At 52.4% G+C, this 16,402-nt stretch overlaps 2 protein-coding genes across 4 annotated transcripts in view; both read right to left on the bottom strand.

Annotated features, from left to right (window-relative positions):
• LOC105495570 (glucose-6-phosphate isomerase) overlaps positions 1–15,577 on the bottom strand; it is a 47,496-nt gene extending 31,919 nt beyond the window's left edge. Inside the window, exons 1-8 of the mRNA XM_011765289.2 lie at positions 15,354–15,577; positions 14,311–14,401; positions 13,896–13,964; positions 12,032–12,151; positions 2,611–2,694; positions 2,316–2,462; positions 1,219–1,290; positions 661–705 (exon numbers count right to left, since the gene is read on the bottom strand). Coding sequence (XP_011763591.2) covers positions 661–705; positions 1,219–1,290; positions 2,316–2,462; positions 2,611–2,694; positions 12,032–12,151; positions 13,896–13,964; positions 14,311–14,401; positions 15,354–15,475 — 750 coding nt within the window. The 5' untranslated portion in view covers positions 15,476–15,577. The remainder of the gene's footprint in view (positions 1–660; positions 706–1,218; positions 1,291–2,315; positions 2,463–2,610; positions 2,695–12,031; positions 12,152–13,895; positions 13,965–14,310; positions 14,402–15,353) is intronic.
• Positions 15,578–15,727: 150 nt separating this feature from the next.
• Positions 15,728–16,402, bottom strand: part of GARRE1 (granule associated Rac and RHOG effector 1) — a 109,573-nt gene continuing 108,898 nt past the window's right edge. The window contains exon 14 of one of the 3 annotated variants that reach the window (XR_011617402.1): positions 15,728–15,936. The gene's annotated coding sequence lies outside the window, so the exon portion shown is untranslated. Of the gene's footprint in view, positions 15,937–16,066; positions 16,187–16,402 lie in introns of those variants that run through there. The other 2 variants (XR_011617401.1, XR_011617403.1) reach the window with 2 other exon arrangements.

The following is a 16,402-nucleotide window of genomic DNA, read 5'->3' as shown; positions in this document are numbered from 1 at the left end:
TCAGGAATTAGAGACCAGCCTGGCCAACATGGTGAAACCCCGTCTCCACTAAAAATATAAAAATTAGCCGGGCATGGTGGCGTGCACCTGTAATCCCAGCTACTCAGGAGGCTGAGGCATGAGAATCACTTGAACCTGGAAGGCAGAGGTTGCAAGGAGCCAAGATCTCGCCACTGCACTCCAGCCTGGGCAACAAAGCGGACTGTCTCAAAAAAAAAAAAAAAAAACAAAAACACCACACACAAAACAACAATCACTAAGTAGGAGGCAAAGCGTGACCTCCCTTCATTGGGGCTTTATGTCCTTACGTGAAACATGGAACGCATCCTCCACCCCCACCCAGCATGGCCCATTCGGGGAGATGCCGCGCACAGAGGCCTAGGAAGGTCATGTGTGTGGAGGGTTCTGGGTATCACTCAGGCCTGGGAGATGGAAAAAGGGGTTATCGTGATCCCACTGACTCCAAGCTTCTCTTCTCAAGGCTGCAGAGGTTGAATGGGTGAATGTGGAAAAGGCAAGGAAGGCTTGCAGCCCACAGGCAGCCAACCCTTCCATAGCATCAGCTCCACCAGACCTATGAACCACGTCTCTGACGGGCCATGACCTAGACATGCTGGGCCCTCCCAGGAAGGCAGTACAGGGGACCACAGGGGCACTTACTGTGTTAGTAGACAGGGCAACGAAGTGCTTCGCCACTGCAGAAGGCTACAAAAGACAGAGCCAAGTTACCAAATCCAGCCCAGGGAGACAAGGGGTAGTCACTCCCCATCACCAGAGGAACCAAGGCCCTGCATGGGACTGAGATTCCCAGTCCCTGGTTCTGAGACTGTTAAAGGAGGCCCACATCGAGGTCAAGGTCAAGAAAGCAGGTGGGTCACAGGCTGCCTGCTCATCCCATCTTACAAGCATGCGGGGCTCAGGGACATCCCTCCCCTATAAAATAGGTGTGGCCAAGAGTCCCTGCTGCACCAAGGAACCTTAGAGAAAGGGCAACACAAGGGCTGTCAGCCTGCGAGAGCAGGTTCTGTCACATCTGCAAGGCTGGGTCTGGCAAAGCCAGGATGAACAATCATCTCATCTAGCAAAGGCAGGCACTGGCAAGGCCACCTTCCTCTTCCAACTTCAGGAGAGACAGGGCCAGACTTGGTCACTCAGGGGCCCACCCTGCTCTTCCCAGCTCAGAGGCTGACCACGAGGGAGGCCCTATAGCCCACTCACATCCTTGGCCGCCTGGAGAAACCACTCCTTCGCCGTCTCCGCATTCGTGATGGTCTCCTGGGTGGTAAAGGTCTGCAACCGAAGAGAACAGCAGTGGGCGCCCGAGCTTAGGGGTGGGTGCAGCCTCAAGCCAGGGCTCAGCAGCGGAGGCCAAGGCAATGCCCAGTTGTCAACTGGAGCAGTATTTGCAGGTCAGTGACAGTGACGTCACATAACCTCCTGAGACTCCAACTCTTTAATACCAAAGGAGGGAGGCTGGTAAACACAAACCGCCGACCCTAAGCCTTCAGGTCAAAGGCCACAGCTTCTCCCCTGGGGGGCTGCAGTCAGCCTGAGGCTCTCTTCGGCCCAGGCTGGAAGGTATCTCAGAATTCAGATGGAATTCTTCATATTTTATGTACATTCATGTGAGTAAATAGAGCATAAACGGCAGCAAACAAAACCCCTCTATTATCAGGGCATGGCTCTGGGATCAGAAAGGAGCAAGTGTGGCAGGGCATGCTTTGGGAGCACTTTGGGAGGCCGAGGTGGGGGCATCACCTGAGGTCAGGAGTTCAAGACCAGCATGGCCAACATGGCGAAACCCCATCTATACTAAAAAATAATAAATAAATAAATAGTAAAATTAGCCAAGTGTGGTGGTGTGCTGCCTAGTCCCAGCTACTTGGGAGGCTGAGAAAGGAGAACTGCTTGAAACCCAGGAGACAGAGATTGCAGTGAGCCGAGATCGCGCCACTACACTCCAGCCTGGGTGACAGAGCCAGACTCTGTCTCAAAAACAAAACAAAAAACAGGAGCAGGCATAATGGACAGGTTTGTAAGGAAGTGGTGAGCAGTCCCAGACTGAGCAGAGATGCCGCAAGGTGAGTGGGTGTGATCAAGACACAAAGGTTCAAACTGATGTGTTCAGGCTTTCATCAGTCAACCTTGTTTGCTGCCAGGCACAGAAACAGTCTAGGGCAGCTGTACTGACCTGATCCACAAACCATGGTTCACCCACCGAGAGGGACCAATGGCCAGGGGGACAGCAAAACAGCCGTCCCTCCCTGCCCCAACACACACACGGCCAGGGGCCGGGCAGTTTTCGGCGCTCATACCTTGGAGGCGATGATGAACAGGGAGGACTCGGGGTTCAGCTGGGTCAGGGTTTTGGCAATGTGAGTTCCATCAATGTTGGAGACATACCAGACGCGGGGACCTTCTGAAGAGTATGGCTTAAGGGCTTCAGTCACCATGAGGGGTCCCTGGGGGGAGACACAGCATCAGAGAATAAGAATTCAGAGCCCACAAAAAGTGGAGACAGCCAGGTCCCATCCCTGGAGAAAGTAAGGACCTGGGTGGGACCAACAGTGCCCAGACTCCCACCCTACCCCAAGGCAGTTTTCTCCTCACCAGGTCGGAGCCGCCAATGCCAATGTTGATGACGTCCGTGATGGTCTTGCCTGTGTACCCCTTCCAGTCACCGCTCCGGACACGCTGGCACAGGGAGGAAGATGCCGTCAGCCCAAACCCCCAGGCATAAGCCGCTGTTCAAAAACATCATTACTGCCATGTCCTGGTTCCTCAGTCCCAGCTTTCAGGCCCTCGCAGGTGCCTCTATTTTTTTGTTTTTAACTTACAATTTTTTTTTTTTTTTGAGACGGAGTCTTGCTCTGTCTCCCAGGCTGGAGTGCAGTGGCGCGATCTCGGCTCACCGCAACGTCCGCCTCCCGGGTTCATGCCATTCTGCTGCCTCAGACTCCTGAGTAGTTGGAACTATACAGGTGCCCGCCACCATGCCCAGCTAATGTTTTTTGTTTTAGTAGAGATGGGGTTTCACTGTGTTAGCAGGATGGTCTCGTACTCCTGACCTCGTGATCCACCCGCCTCGGCCTCCCAAAGTGCTGCGATTACAGGCTTGAGCAACCGTGCCCGGCTTATTTATTTTTAATTTTGTTTTTTTTTTGAGACAGAGACTCCACTTTCTGGGTTCTAACAATACTCATGCCTCAGTCTCCTGAGTAGCTGGGACTACAGGCCTGTGCCACCACCATGCCTAGCTAATTTTTTTGTATTTTTAGTAGGGACGGGGTTTCGCCATGTTGGCCAGGCTGGTCTCGAATTACTCGCCTCAAGTGATCTGCCCAGCTCGGCCTCCCAAAGTGCTAGAATTACAGGTGTGAGCCACCGCATCTCGCTATTTATTTATTTTTAAAACTGTGCCTTAGGGGCCAGGAAGGGTGGCTCAAGGCTGAGACAGGAGAATTGCTTGAGCCCAGGAAGTTGAGGCTGCAGCAAGCTAAGATTGCTAACACTGTACTCCAGCCTAGGTGACACAGGAAGACCCTGACTCCAAAAACAGAACAAAATGCTCTGCCTTAGCCATTTTTTTTTTTCCTAAGACAGAGTCTTACTCTGTCGCTAAGGCTGGAGTGCAACGGCACAATCTCAGCTCACTGCAGCCTCCACCTCCAGGCTCCAGGGTTCAAGCAATTCTCCTGCCTCAGCCTCCCAAGTAGCTGGGATTACAGGCACCTGCCACCATGCCCGGCTAATTTTTACTACTTTTAGTAGAAACGGGGTTTCGCTGTGTTGGCCAGGCTGGTCTCAAACTCCTGACCTCAGGTGATCCACCCACCTCAGCCTCCCAAAGTGTTTGGATTACAGGTGTGAGCCACCACGCACAGCCTATTTTATTTTTTGTAGAGACGGTGTCTTGCTATGTTGCCCAGCCTGGTCTCTAACTCCTGGCCTCAAATAATCCTCCCATCTTGACCTCCCAAAGCGTTGGGATTACAGGCGTGAGCCACTATGCAAGGCCTAGGAGTCTCTGGAGACCACAGTGGCCCCTGCCACACTCACCACCAACTAGACTATTTCCTGGTTACAACAGTGAGACATCCCTACCTCACAGAAACACCGTCAGAATTTGCAAAACCAGGGATAACTCGGCAGAATCTACTATGCCAGAGACCAAGAGATGTGAAATGCTGAAAACTGTGACTGGGCGGGGAAAGGAGTATCAGACCTGCAGCCAGTCTCCAATCAGACGCCAGTGATCCCTGCTTCCTGGAACTCATGCCCCTGCATAGCTTCCGCCTGTGCTGGGAGAGGTGACCTGTGCACCCACCAGGAGACTGGCAAAAGGGGTGAAATGTGACTTCAGAGAACCTGCAGTTTCTGCTTTGCTCTCTCGGATGACTCGCTTTTGGCGAAGCCGTCTATGATGCTGTAAAGACACTCAAAAGAGCTCCATAAAGAAGCCCACGCAGCAGGGAACTGAGGCCTTTTTCCAACAGTCACTGCCAACTCGCTTCCTGTGTATGGGACACCTTAGAGGGGAGTCTTCCAAACCCATCAAACCTTCCAGTAACCAGGGCGCTGGCCAACATCTTGACTAAAGCCTCATGAGAGATCTCCAAACCAAGACCAACCAGGTGAGCCACTCCCAAACCTCTGACCCACAGACACTGTGAGAGGTAATAAAAGTACTGCTAGGCCCGGCATGGTGGCTCACACCTGTAATCCCAGCACTTTGGGAGGCTGAGGCAGGTGGATCACAAGGTCAGAAGTTCGAGACCAGCCTGGCCAACATGGTGAAACCCCATCTCTACTAAAAGAAAAAATACAAAAATTATCCGGGCATGGTGGCGTGCCCCTGTAATCCCAGCTACTCAGGAGGCTGAGACAGGAGAATTGGTGAAACCCAGGAGGCGGAGGTTGTAGTGAGCTAAGATTGTGCCATTGCACTCTAGCCTGGGCGACAGAGCAAGACTGTCTCAAAAAAAAAAAAAAAAAGTTTATTGCTGTTTTAAGCCAAGTTTTCACGTCATTTGTTACACAATGATAGATAACTAATACAGATTCTGGCACCAAAAGTACAGTGTTGTCATAATAGAAACCTAAATATGCATGACTCAGTGACTCATGCTTATAATCCCAGCACTTACTGGGAAACTGAGGCAGGAGGATCACTTGAGCCCAAGAGTTTAAAACTAGCCTGGGCAACATAGCATGACCTCATCTCTACAAAAAATAAAAAAGTAACCAAGCATGGTGGCATGTGCCTGTAGTCCCAGAAGGCTGAGGTGGGGGATTGCTTGAGCCCAGGAGTTCGAGGCTGCAGTGAGTGGTGATTGCACGCACCACTGCACTCCAGCCTGGGCAACAGAGTGAGACCCTATCTCAAAAAATAAGAAAGAAAGAAAAGAAAAAATAATTATCCCATACATATCAGTCATCCTATGCCCACCTCGCCATTGTATGTTGGGTGTCTGGGGGTAATTTGTCTCTTTAAATTCACATGTCTTCAGATTGAAAGGAACTATACTCGAGTTGTACTAAAGGAAATGCAGGTACTACCACACCTGTACTTGACAAGATGAGGTTCTAGACTTCTGATACTGTAACAGGATATGGACTTAGGAGAAAGTGAGTGGGGTGTTTGCGTATGGAAGGAACACAAATCAACCACTAGGCGCCAGAAGCAGGACTACGATAGCCACCCACCTTCTGGGATGGTGACCAGTGGTCCTTGCCTCCTGGCATTAACCCACTGGTGCAGTCCCTTCCCACAATGACCAGGGCTGATCTGTAACACCAACAGGGTATTATAGAAATGAAAGAGTGTAGCTGGGCGTGGTGGCTCACCCTGTAATCCCAGCATTTTGGGAGGGTGAAGCAGGCAGATCACTTGAGATCAGGAGTTGGAGACCAACCTGGCCAAAATGGTGAAACCCCATCTCTACTAAAAAAATAATTAAAAAAAAAAGGGGGCAGGCATGGTGGCGGGTACCTGTAATCCCAGTTACTCAGGAGGCTAAGACAGGAGAATCGCTTGAGCCCAAGACCGGAGGTTGCAGTGAGCCAAGATCACGCCATTGCACTCTGGCCTGGGCGACAAGAGTGAAACTCCATCTCAAAAAAAAAATAAAAAAAGAGTGTGAATCCTGACATTAGGTCACAAAAGACCTCCAGGCATCTGCCTTGCTCTCTATTGGATCACTCACTCTGGGAGAAATAAGCTGCGTTGTCATGAGGACACTTGAACTGTCTGTGCCTCCCAAAGCCAGCTGTGCTAGTGAGCCATCTTCAAAGCAGACCCTCCAGGCCCCATCAAGCCTTCAAATGACCACATCTTTAGCCAGCATCTTGATTGCAATCTTAGAAGATCAGAGCCACTACTCCAAACGCAGCCACTGCAAATTCCCCACCTAAAGAGATGGTGATTGTTGCTTCTAGTTGCTAAATTTTGGAATAATTTGTCACACATCAATAAAAAATTAGTATACACTAATAAGATCCAGCAATTTTCTTTTCTTTTAAATTTTTTTTTTTTTTTTTTTTTAGAATCTTGCTCTGACACCCAGGCTGGAGTACAGTGGTGCGATCTCAGCTTACTGCAACCTCCATCTCCCGGGTTCAAGCGATTCTCCTGCCTCAGCTTCCCAAGTAACTGGGACTACCGGCGTGCAATACCATGCCCAGCTATAAATAATAATAATTATTATTATTATTTTTTGTGATGGAGTCTTGCTCTGTCACCCAGGTTGGAGTGCAGTGGCGCTATCTCGGCTCTCAGTAACCTCCACCTCCTGGGTTCAAATGATACTGCTGCCTCAGTCTCCCGAGCAGCTGGAATTACGGGTGCCTGCCACACCCCCAGCTAATTTTGTTTGTATTTTTCGTAGAGACAGGTTTTGCCATGTGGGCCAGGCTGGTCTCAAACTCCCGACCTGAAGTGATCCACCCACCCCAGCCTCCCAAAGTGCTAGGATTACAGGTGTGAGCCACAGCATCCAGATTACAAATTATTATTTTTAAATTAAAACAAAAATAGGCTGGGCACAGTGGCTCACGCCCGTAATCCCAGCACTTTGGGAGGCCGAAGTGGTCAGATTATGAGGTCAGGAGTTCGAGACCAGCCTGGCCAACATGGTGAAACTTCATCTCTACTAAAAATACAAAAATTAGCTGGGTGTGGTGGCAGGCACCTGTAATCCCAGCTACTCTGGAGGCTGAGGCAGGAGAACTGTTTGAACCCAGGAGGCAGAGGGTGCAGTGAGCCAAGATCAGGCCATTGCACTCCAGTCTGGGCGAAAGAGAGAGACTCTGTCTAAAAAAAAAAAAAAAAAAAAAAAAAGGCCAGGCGCAGTGGCTTACGTCTGTAATCCCAGCACTTTGGGAGGCAAAGGTGGCCAGATCACGAGGTCAGGAGATGGAAACCATCCTGGCTAACATGGTGAAATCCAGTCTCTACTAAAAATACAAAAAATTAGCCGGGCGAGGTGGCGGGCTCCTGTAGTCCCAGCTACTCAGGAGGCTGAGGCAGGAGAAAGACGTGAACCCGGGAGGCAGAACTTGCAGTGAGCCGAGATTGCGCCACTGCGCTTCAGCCTGGGTAACAGAGCGAGACTCTGTCTCAAGGAAAAAAAAAAAAAAAAAAAAAAAAGAGGGTCTATGTTGCCCAAACTAGTCTTGAACTCCTGGCCTGTAGTGATCTGATTCACCCTTCCAAAATGCTGGGATTACACACAAGCCACTGCACTTTTCTGGGTTTAGGTTTTAAAGACACGGTCGTGCTCTGTTGCTCGGCCTGGAATGCAGGAGTATGATCATAGCTCACTGCAGCTTCAAACTCCTGGGCTAAAGCAATTCTCCCGCCTCAGCCTCCTAAGTAGCCAAGACTATAGGTGCACACTACCACAGCTGGCTAACTTTTAACTTTTTTTTTAAAGGCAAGGTCTTGTTATGTTGCCCAGGCTGGTATTATACTACTGGCCTCAAGCAATCCTCTTGCCTCTGTCTCCCAAAGGGCTGGGATTACAGAGGTGAGCAACTGTGCCTGGCCCTACTTTTTCTTTAAATATACCATGGGAAAATTTCCATCAATACAGAAAGAAATAAAATAAGTTGTTCAACTTCTCAACCCTCCCTCACGGGCGTATGACAAAAGAGGTTACAAAAGCAAGTCTCAGCTGGGTGTGGTGGCTCATACCTGTAATCCCAGGACTCTGGGAGGCCAAGGCGGGTGGATCACTTGAGATCAGGAGTTCAAGACCAGCCTGACCAACATGGTGAAACCCTGTCTCTACTAAAAATACAAAAATTAGCCGGGCGTGGTGGTGTGTGCCTATAATCCCAGCTACTGGGGAGGCTGAGGCAGGAGAATCACTTGAACCTGGGAGGCAGAGGTTGAGTGAGCCGAGACCACACCATTGCACTCCAGCCCGGGTGACAGAGCGAGACTCTGTCTCAAAAAAAAAAAAAAAGGCAAGTCTCCTTCCCTGACTGTCAAAGGTTTGTTATAATGAAGCATCCCAGAGGCAAAATGTATCTTTTTTTTTTTTTTTTTTTTTAAGTTTTGAGACAAAGTCTTACTCTGTTGCCCAAGTTGCAGTGCAGTGGCGTGATTTTGGCTCACCGCAACCTCCCCCTCCCGGGTTCAAGTGATTCTCCCACCTCAGCCTCCCGAGTAGCTGGGACTACAGGCACGCGCTGCCATGCCTGGCTAACTTTTTTGTATTTTTTTTTCAGCAGAGATGGAGTTTCACTATGTTAGCCAGGCTGGTCTTGAACTCCTGACCTCGTGGTCCACCCACCTTGGCCTCCCAAGGTGCTGGGATTACAGGTGTGAGCCACCACACTCAGCCAAATGTGTCTATCTTTATTACAATTACATCCAGCTTTCATTTGACCAAATGAGGCTTTACCATACCCACCAATTCTGCAACTTCCTTTTTCAACTTCCCAGTCCCCATCCTGAACAGCATGGCAAGTCAATCCAACTGTAGCTCCCTGATTCCTAACGGTGCCCAGGATGACAGTATATGAATATATGCTGACTCTACTTGGTAAGTCCCCTGACATAAATGAGTACAGCTTGGTTTCAGGTTTTGCCACTACAATCAAGGTCACAGTGAACGTCTTCACCCAATCTTGGCAAACTTTGGAGAGCACAGCCATGAGGAATGTTCCTCACCAGGGGATTGCTGCCATTCAGCAACTTTTTTTGAACTATAAATACCCTATCAGCCTGAGTCAGGTACTCCAGTGGCCAGCTTTAAGGGAAGGCCTTCCTGGAAACAGCACCCCAAACAGTGCAGTGCCACCCTCGCCATGTGGCATGGCTGAGCGCACCCAGCCCGATCACACAGCACTAGGCTTTGAATGCACTTCAGCTCTGCCACTCACAGCACATGGCTGGAAAGGCCCTGCTGCACGCCCAAAGCCCGTCACATGGACTGACCACCCTAAATGACATTCTGGAAATCCAGATTCCCATCAGGACCCCACAACTTCCTTGCCCTGGGAAGCGTCTCACTCTGTCACCCGAGCTGCCTCAACCTCCCGGGCTCAAGCAATCCTCCCACCTCAGCCTCCCAAGTAGCTGGGACACACCAGCATGCCTGGCTAATTTATTTATTTTTTGAAGAGATGGGTTTTTTTTTTGTTGTTTTTTTTTTTTTTTTGAGGCAGAGTTTCACTCCGTCACCTAGGCTGGAGTGCAGTACTATGATCTTGGCTCACTGCAACCTCCGCCTCCCAGGCTCAAGAGATTCTCCTGCCTCAGACTCCCCAGTAGCTGATATTACAGGTGCTCGCCACCATGCCCAGGTAACTTTTTGTATTTTTAGTAGAGACGGCGTTTCACCATGTTGATTGATCTCAAAACTCCTGACCTCAAATGATCCAACTGCCCAGCCTCCCAGAGTGCTAGGATTACAGGCATGAGCCACCGTGCCCAGCCCATTTTCAGGTCTGAAAGTGGCTCTTGGCCAAAGTAACCGGACGTTGACCAGCCACATGTGGAGACCACTGCTCCTAGGACAAGCAGCAAATGATCACAGCTGCAAGAGCTTGGATGATCACCCTTGGCGCATGCATAGCCCACACAGACACACCGGCATCACCCTCATTCTCCAGGCTTGAGGACGTCTGCCAACCCACCCCTGCAGAATCACCCCTGGGATAGACACTGAGGCAAGTGCTTGATGTGGGGAAACTTAGCTGGTCTCTGAGGCAACCCCTACCACCCTACACACAAGGAAAAGGAGGCATGTTACATGCACTGTCACTGACACACAGACACCGCTTACATACTTCCAGGTGGAAATAAGTTGCAGAAGAGCAGGGAGAAAACCAAACTGCGTGCATGTGCACGTGTGTACATGTTTCGAAGAGGAGATGACAGACGTGTACGTGCACAGGAACTTTCTGGAAGACTTCACAGGAAAACTTTTCTATTTTTTAAATTTATTTTTTGAGACAGGATCTTGCTCCGTTGTCCAGACTGGAGTGCACTGGTGTCACCATGGCTCACTGCAGCCTCGACTTCCCAGGCTCAAGCCATCCTCCCACCTCAGCCTCCTGAATAGCTGGGACTAGAAGTATGAGCTGCTGCGCCTGGCTACAGGAAACGTTACAAAGGCTGCTTCTGGAGGGTTAGCTGGGAATGGGGATGAGGAATTTTTTTTTTTTTTTTTTTGACAGAGTCTCACTCTGTCGTCCAGGCTAGAGTGCAATGGCACACTCACAGATGACTGCAACTTCTGCTTCCCAGCTTCAAGTGATTCTCCTGCCTCAGCCTCCCAAGTAGCTGGGGTTACAGGTGTGTGTCACCATACTTGGCTAATTTTTGTATTTTTAGTGGAGATGGGGTTTCACCATGATGGCTAGGCTGGTCTCAAATTCCTTACCTCAAGTGATCCGCTCGCCTCAGCCTCCCAAAGTTCCGGGATCACAGGCATGAGCCACCCACCACACCCAGCCAGGGTTGAGGAAATTTTACAACGTTTTATCTATTTCTAGACTGGGTGATAAGGGCGTATGACAAAAGAGGTTAGAAAAAGCTCCTTCCAGCCAGGCGCAGTGGCTCACGCCTGTAATTCTAGCACTTTGGGAGGCTGAGGCGGGCAGATGACCTGAGGTCAGGGGTTTGAGACCAGCCTGGCCAACATGGTGAAACCCCATCTCTACTAAAAATATAAAAATTAGCTGGGCGGGGTGGCGCATAATTGTAATCCCAGCTACTCGGGAGGCTGAGGCAGGAGAATCACTTGAATCCAGGATGCAGAGGTTGCAGTGAGCTGAGATCGCACCACTGCACTCCTGTCTGGGCGACAGAGTGAGACTCCATCTCAAAAAAAAAAAAAAAGAAAGAAAGAAAAGAAAAAGCTCCTTCCTTTCCTGACTGTCCCGTCTCTCGGGTGCCTCACTTCTTTTTTTTTTTTTTTTTTTTTTTGAGACAGAGTCTCGCTCTGTTGCCCAGGCTGGAGTGCAGTGGCACAATCTCTGCCCACTGCAAGCTCTGTCTCCCGGGTTCATGCCATTCTCCTGCCTCAGCCTCCCGAGTAGCTGGGACCACAGGGGCCCGCCACCTCGCCCGGCTAATTTTTTTGTATTTTTAGTAGAGACAGGGTTTCATCATGTTAGCCTGGATGGTCTTGATCTCCTGACCTCGTGATCTGCCTGCCTCGGCCTCCCAAAGTGCTGGGATTACAGGCGTGAGCCACCGCGCCTGGCCCCTTAGGGCCCCACTTTCCATTTCGAGCCTCTGTCATTTGTCACCATGAGCCCACAGGTGTCTGTAATTCAGGAAGGAGACTGCCCCCACTTCTGCCAGCAGTAGGTTCCTTCAGAGCAGAGCCAGGAGAAATTCAGGCCTCAGCAAAAACCCCCAGGGTCAGCGATCACACAGGCAACTCCTCCCTTAAGCTGCAGTGAGAGCCTGAGTCCTGCCTCCAAGAAGAGAGGAAAAGTTGCCCCTCAGGGATCCCAGATTCCCATATACTCACACACGGCCAAGGGCGAGTTCGGCCCAGTAGCCACTTACCTGGCAGAAAGACTTCATCTTGTCCAGAACCTTGTTGACCTCTGGCATCACATCCTTGCCATCTACCAGGATGGGTGTGTTTGACCGGTTCCGAAGAGCCACGTGCAGCACAGCTCGACCCTGGGGATGAGGGTGGGTGTAAAGACTGTCCCCTCAACCCCAGGCAGCCATGCTCCCAGCTGGGCATGGTACCATAGCTCGGCCCTCTATCCACTAGACAGGCAGGCCCTGAGGTCTCTGTTAGCAGCATGATCTTGTTCCAAGAACCCACTGTATGCTTACAGGAGTAGGAGCTCCCCAAGGACTTATGTGCTGCAGACAGTCGGGAGGAGATGGGGGCGGGACCCATACATGCCTAGGACAGGCCCAGAGGGCCTGCCATAGGTGTTCAGGGCATGAACAGTGAGAGAAAAGAGCAACAGTGGGCAAAGGCAGAGAATGGGGACAACACATGTCAGAAACAAGCAATAAATGCTTTCAGAAGCCGGGCGTCATGGCTCAAGCCTGTAATTCTAGAACTCTGGGATGCCAAGGCGGGTGGATAACTTAAGGTCAGGAATTCGAGACCAGCCCGGGCAACATGGTGACATCCTGTCTCTACTAAAAATACAAAAATTAGCCAGGTGGGGTGGCACACACCTGTATTTCCAGCTACTCGGGAAGCTGAGGCAGAGAATCGCCTGAACCCATTAGACAGAGGTTGCAGGGAGCCGAGATCGCACCACTGCACTCCAGCCTGGGCGACAGAGCGAGACTCCATGTCAAAATAAATAAATAAATAAATAAACGCTTTCCGAAAATGAGTGCTCACTAAGCCTGAAGTAACCTCATCCTCCCAATGCGTGTCCACGGTGTTTGCTGGCACCTTTTAGGCAGTGTCCTCAGCTCCTTGGATTTGCAGCAAGGTATGCAACTCAAGCTTCCCTCACCAAGCAGCCCGATTAACTACCAACTGCCAGGAACCAAACCAGACTTGAAGTCTGTGACCGGTGCCAGGCGGTTGGCCCGGCTACGTGAGTGAAACGGCCTGAAGCCAGCAGAGGAGTCCTTGAGGGAAGGTCTAAAGACCCTAGGTGGGCCGGAAAAGGATCATCTTGGGATTCCAACCCAGTGAGAGGCTTGCTGAGGTGGAAGGTTTCATGCCACCCCACCCTCACCCTGCCAGACCCCACTCCTGCCCCACGTTTTATAGGTGAATGCACTCCTCCAGGAGGCCTTCCTTGATTGCATCCTCTCTCAGCTTAGACCCACAATGCAAGACAGGTTGAGTGTGAATCTCCACTTTGCCTCTTACAGCTACGACATCTTAGATAAGGGACGTGACCTCTGAACCTCAGACTCCTCCCATGTAAGAGGAGGATAATGACATCATGAGGACAGAGTGTGGGTGCTCAGTGTCCATTATACCTCCAGGCTTGGCTCCCATACTGAGTCAGGAACAGAGGTCCCCAGGCCTGGCCTCTCCACTGCTTCCTATTGACTCCTACTGCTTGAGTAGGCTGAAGTCTTCAGTGATTAAGATTCTTCTTGTCGCTACTAAAACTTGCAGCGAGGATATATTAGAGTTAACTTCTCCAAGAAAATGTCAGCCTTGAGAAACTCTCCCTCTGGGTATGTGATGTCCTCCTCCCAGGCAGACACTGGGAACCATTCCAAGGAGCTCACCAAACCTAGATGGCCAATCTTGTGGAAGACACACCCTAAAGCCCTGCTACAAAGCAGGAGGAAAAAGGCCTTCAGGCCCCTCATTAAGCAAAAGCATTGCCCAAGAGAAGGGGTGAAGACACAGGGTAATGCGGCTAACAGTCAGATAAACCCCAAAGGGAAGGAAGGAGGCCCCAGAGGGTATGTGGGGCCTGCTCACCTCGGTGTAGTTGATCTTCTCACCATTGAACATCCGCTCCCGGGCGGCCTCCACGCCCCTGGACTTGGCCTAGGAAGATACGATACTGAGGCCTGGTCCCGCCCAAACTGACCACCCCAAGTGTCGGCCCCCAAACACAAGGCTTGGTGCTGTCCCCAATGAGACAGACAGATGGCTGCTGCCTGGTTCCCTCTCCCACTGTCTGGGAAAGGTCTACTCAGACATCAGACACTGGGGTCCCCGGGAGGCTGCTTAGAACCTAAGCCAGGGCAGGTGCCTCACCTGCACAGAGGAGGTCACCGAGGTCGAATGAGAGGAAAAACTCAAGATGCTCAAGGTCCTGGGGACACCCAGGAGCCCAGCTCGCCCATCACTCTGTCAGTTACCAGTTACACCTCCCTAAGCAGAACATTACCAGGTCCACCAGCATCCGCATCACATCCTCCGTCACCAGGTTCTTGGAGTAATCCAGCAGGATATGCCCATGGTTGGTGTTGAGGGTCAGGCTGCAGAAAGATGGAGATGCTGCTGACCACACCCTGGTCACCCTAGTGGGAGACCTGTCCTGAGCAGGAGCTGTTTCCAGAAGAAACATCCTCCCTGACCCACGCCCCACAAGGGCCACGGCCACCCAGCACAGTGGTGATGTCTGTCACCTGCTGGCCCACCAGGATGATCTGCAACAGCAGCACAGAGAAAGAAGCCATCCTCACAGACCCCTGATGCAGGCAGACCCTGGGTGAGGAGCCTGGACTGAAGGCGGGGACCACCCCCTCCCAGGGCTTCCACTCTCTGCCGTAAGTTACTCAAGCACCCATCCAGATGACAGGGATGGCCACTGGGACGTCTAGCCCAGAGCCACAGCCGCTCCCCGCCCCTCCTCCACCAGCATCAGTGATCAGAGCTCGCTCGGCCGCGCCCCGGCCCATGATTTCCTCCAATGCTCCTTCCCACTTCCCGGTCGTGCACAGGTCTCTTCTGCAGGAATCACGCCCGACGTCTCCACCCTTCCACCCAGCTCCCTCAAACCCCACGCCCGGGCTGCCCGCCCGGCAAACGGTCCCAAGCCCATGTGGCCAGGAGCGGATGGAAAGGGACAGCCCTTTCCCGCTTGCTGCGTCAGCCAGGGCCTCTCCTCACAACTGCGAAAGGAGCCCCTGCTCAAATGGCCGGAGCTGCACGGGTGGGGGAGGGGAAACGTCCCCATGTAGAGGCCCGTTTTTCCTCGTGACGAAGCAGACACGGCGCCGAGACCCCCGGCGAGGCCGCAAGCCCCCAAGAACGCACTCCAAGGAGACTCCAAGGACGAAGTGCGGCCTCGGCTTGGGCCCCAGTCCGTGGCCTGGAGGTGGGGGGCGGGGGTCCCCGGGCACCACTGCCCCGACCTCCAGACCCCATCCCCGCGTGCCCGGCTCCGGGCGCCGCGCGTGGCAGCCCCCGCCTCCCGCCCGCCCGCACCTGAAGTGGTTGAAGCGATCCTTGTCGGCATCGAAGAGGCGGCGCAGGTTCAGCTCGGAGCCGTGCTCGCGATACCATTGCTGCAGCTTCTGGAAATGGGGGTCCCGGGTGAGAGCGGCCATGGCGGGACTAGAAGGTACGCGGACTGGAACGCGCGCCGAGGAGGAAGGAGCGCTGGCAGCGCGCAGCGAGCAAGGCGCGGGGGGGCGCGGTGGCCTTTATGGCGCAGGCGCCCGTTCCGGCCCCACCCCTGAGCCCCGGCCCCGGCCCCGGCCCCGCCCCCGACCCGCGCCCCGATACCCAGGCCGGGTGCCCGCTAAGCGACCTTGCCCGCGGCCGCTGATCTGGGGCCTCAGCTCCTCTCTCCCTACCGCTTGCGCCACCGCTTCGCTGGCTTCTGCCCGGAAGTGGCTGTGGAGAGGGATGGGCAGAGCCCGGGGATCACTGGAGCCCAGAAGTTGGAGGCTGCAGAGAGCTACCCATGGCGCCACTGCACTCCTTGTGCGCTGGTCGGCTTCATTCATTCATTCGACAAAACTCTACAGCTCGAACACCTTCCACGTTACAGGCAGTGTTCCAGGCGCTGTGGATACATATGTGCCAAATAAGCAAGTACAACAGATGATGTGTGTCAGGTGCTGGTAAGGGCTATTGAGGAAAAGCAAGATGAAAAGGGTGCTGAGAATCCGGGTTGCAATTAAGAAGAAACTTACTGGGGCGGGCGCGGTGGCTCACGCCTGTAATCTTAGCACTTTGGGAGGCCGAGGCAGGCGGATCACGTGAGGTCAGGAATTCGAGACCAGCCTGGCCAACTTGGTGAAACTTCGTCTCTACTAACAAAAAAAAATGCAAAAATTAGCCGGGCCTGGTGGCACGTGCGTGTAATCCCAGCTAACTCGAGAGGCTGAGACAGGAGAAGCACTTGAACCTGGCAGGTGAAGACTGCAGTGAGCCACTGTACTCCAGCCTGGGCGGCACAGTGAGACTCCGTCTCAAAAAAAAAAGGCCGGGCGCGGTGGCTCAAGCCTGTAATCCCAGCACTTTGGGAG

The sequence above is a fragment of the Macaca nemestrina genome, chromosome 20 (assembly GCF_043159975.1).
Source record: "Macaca nemestrina isolate mMacNem1 chromosome 20, mMacNem.hap1, whole genome shotgun sequence".
In the NCBI taxonomy this organism is placed as follows: domain Eukaryota; kingdom Metazoa; phylum Chordata; class Mammalia; order Primates; family Cercopithecidae; genus Macaca; species Macaca nemestrina.
The sequence above is the reverse complement of the archived record's forward strand: the minus strand, read 5'-3'. Positions and strand labels throughout refer to the sequence as shown.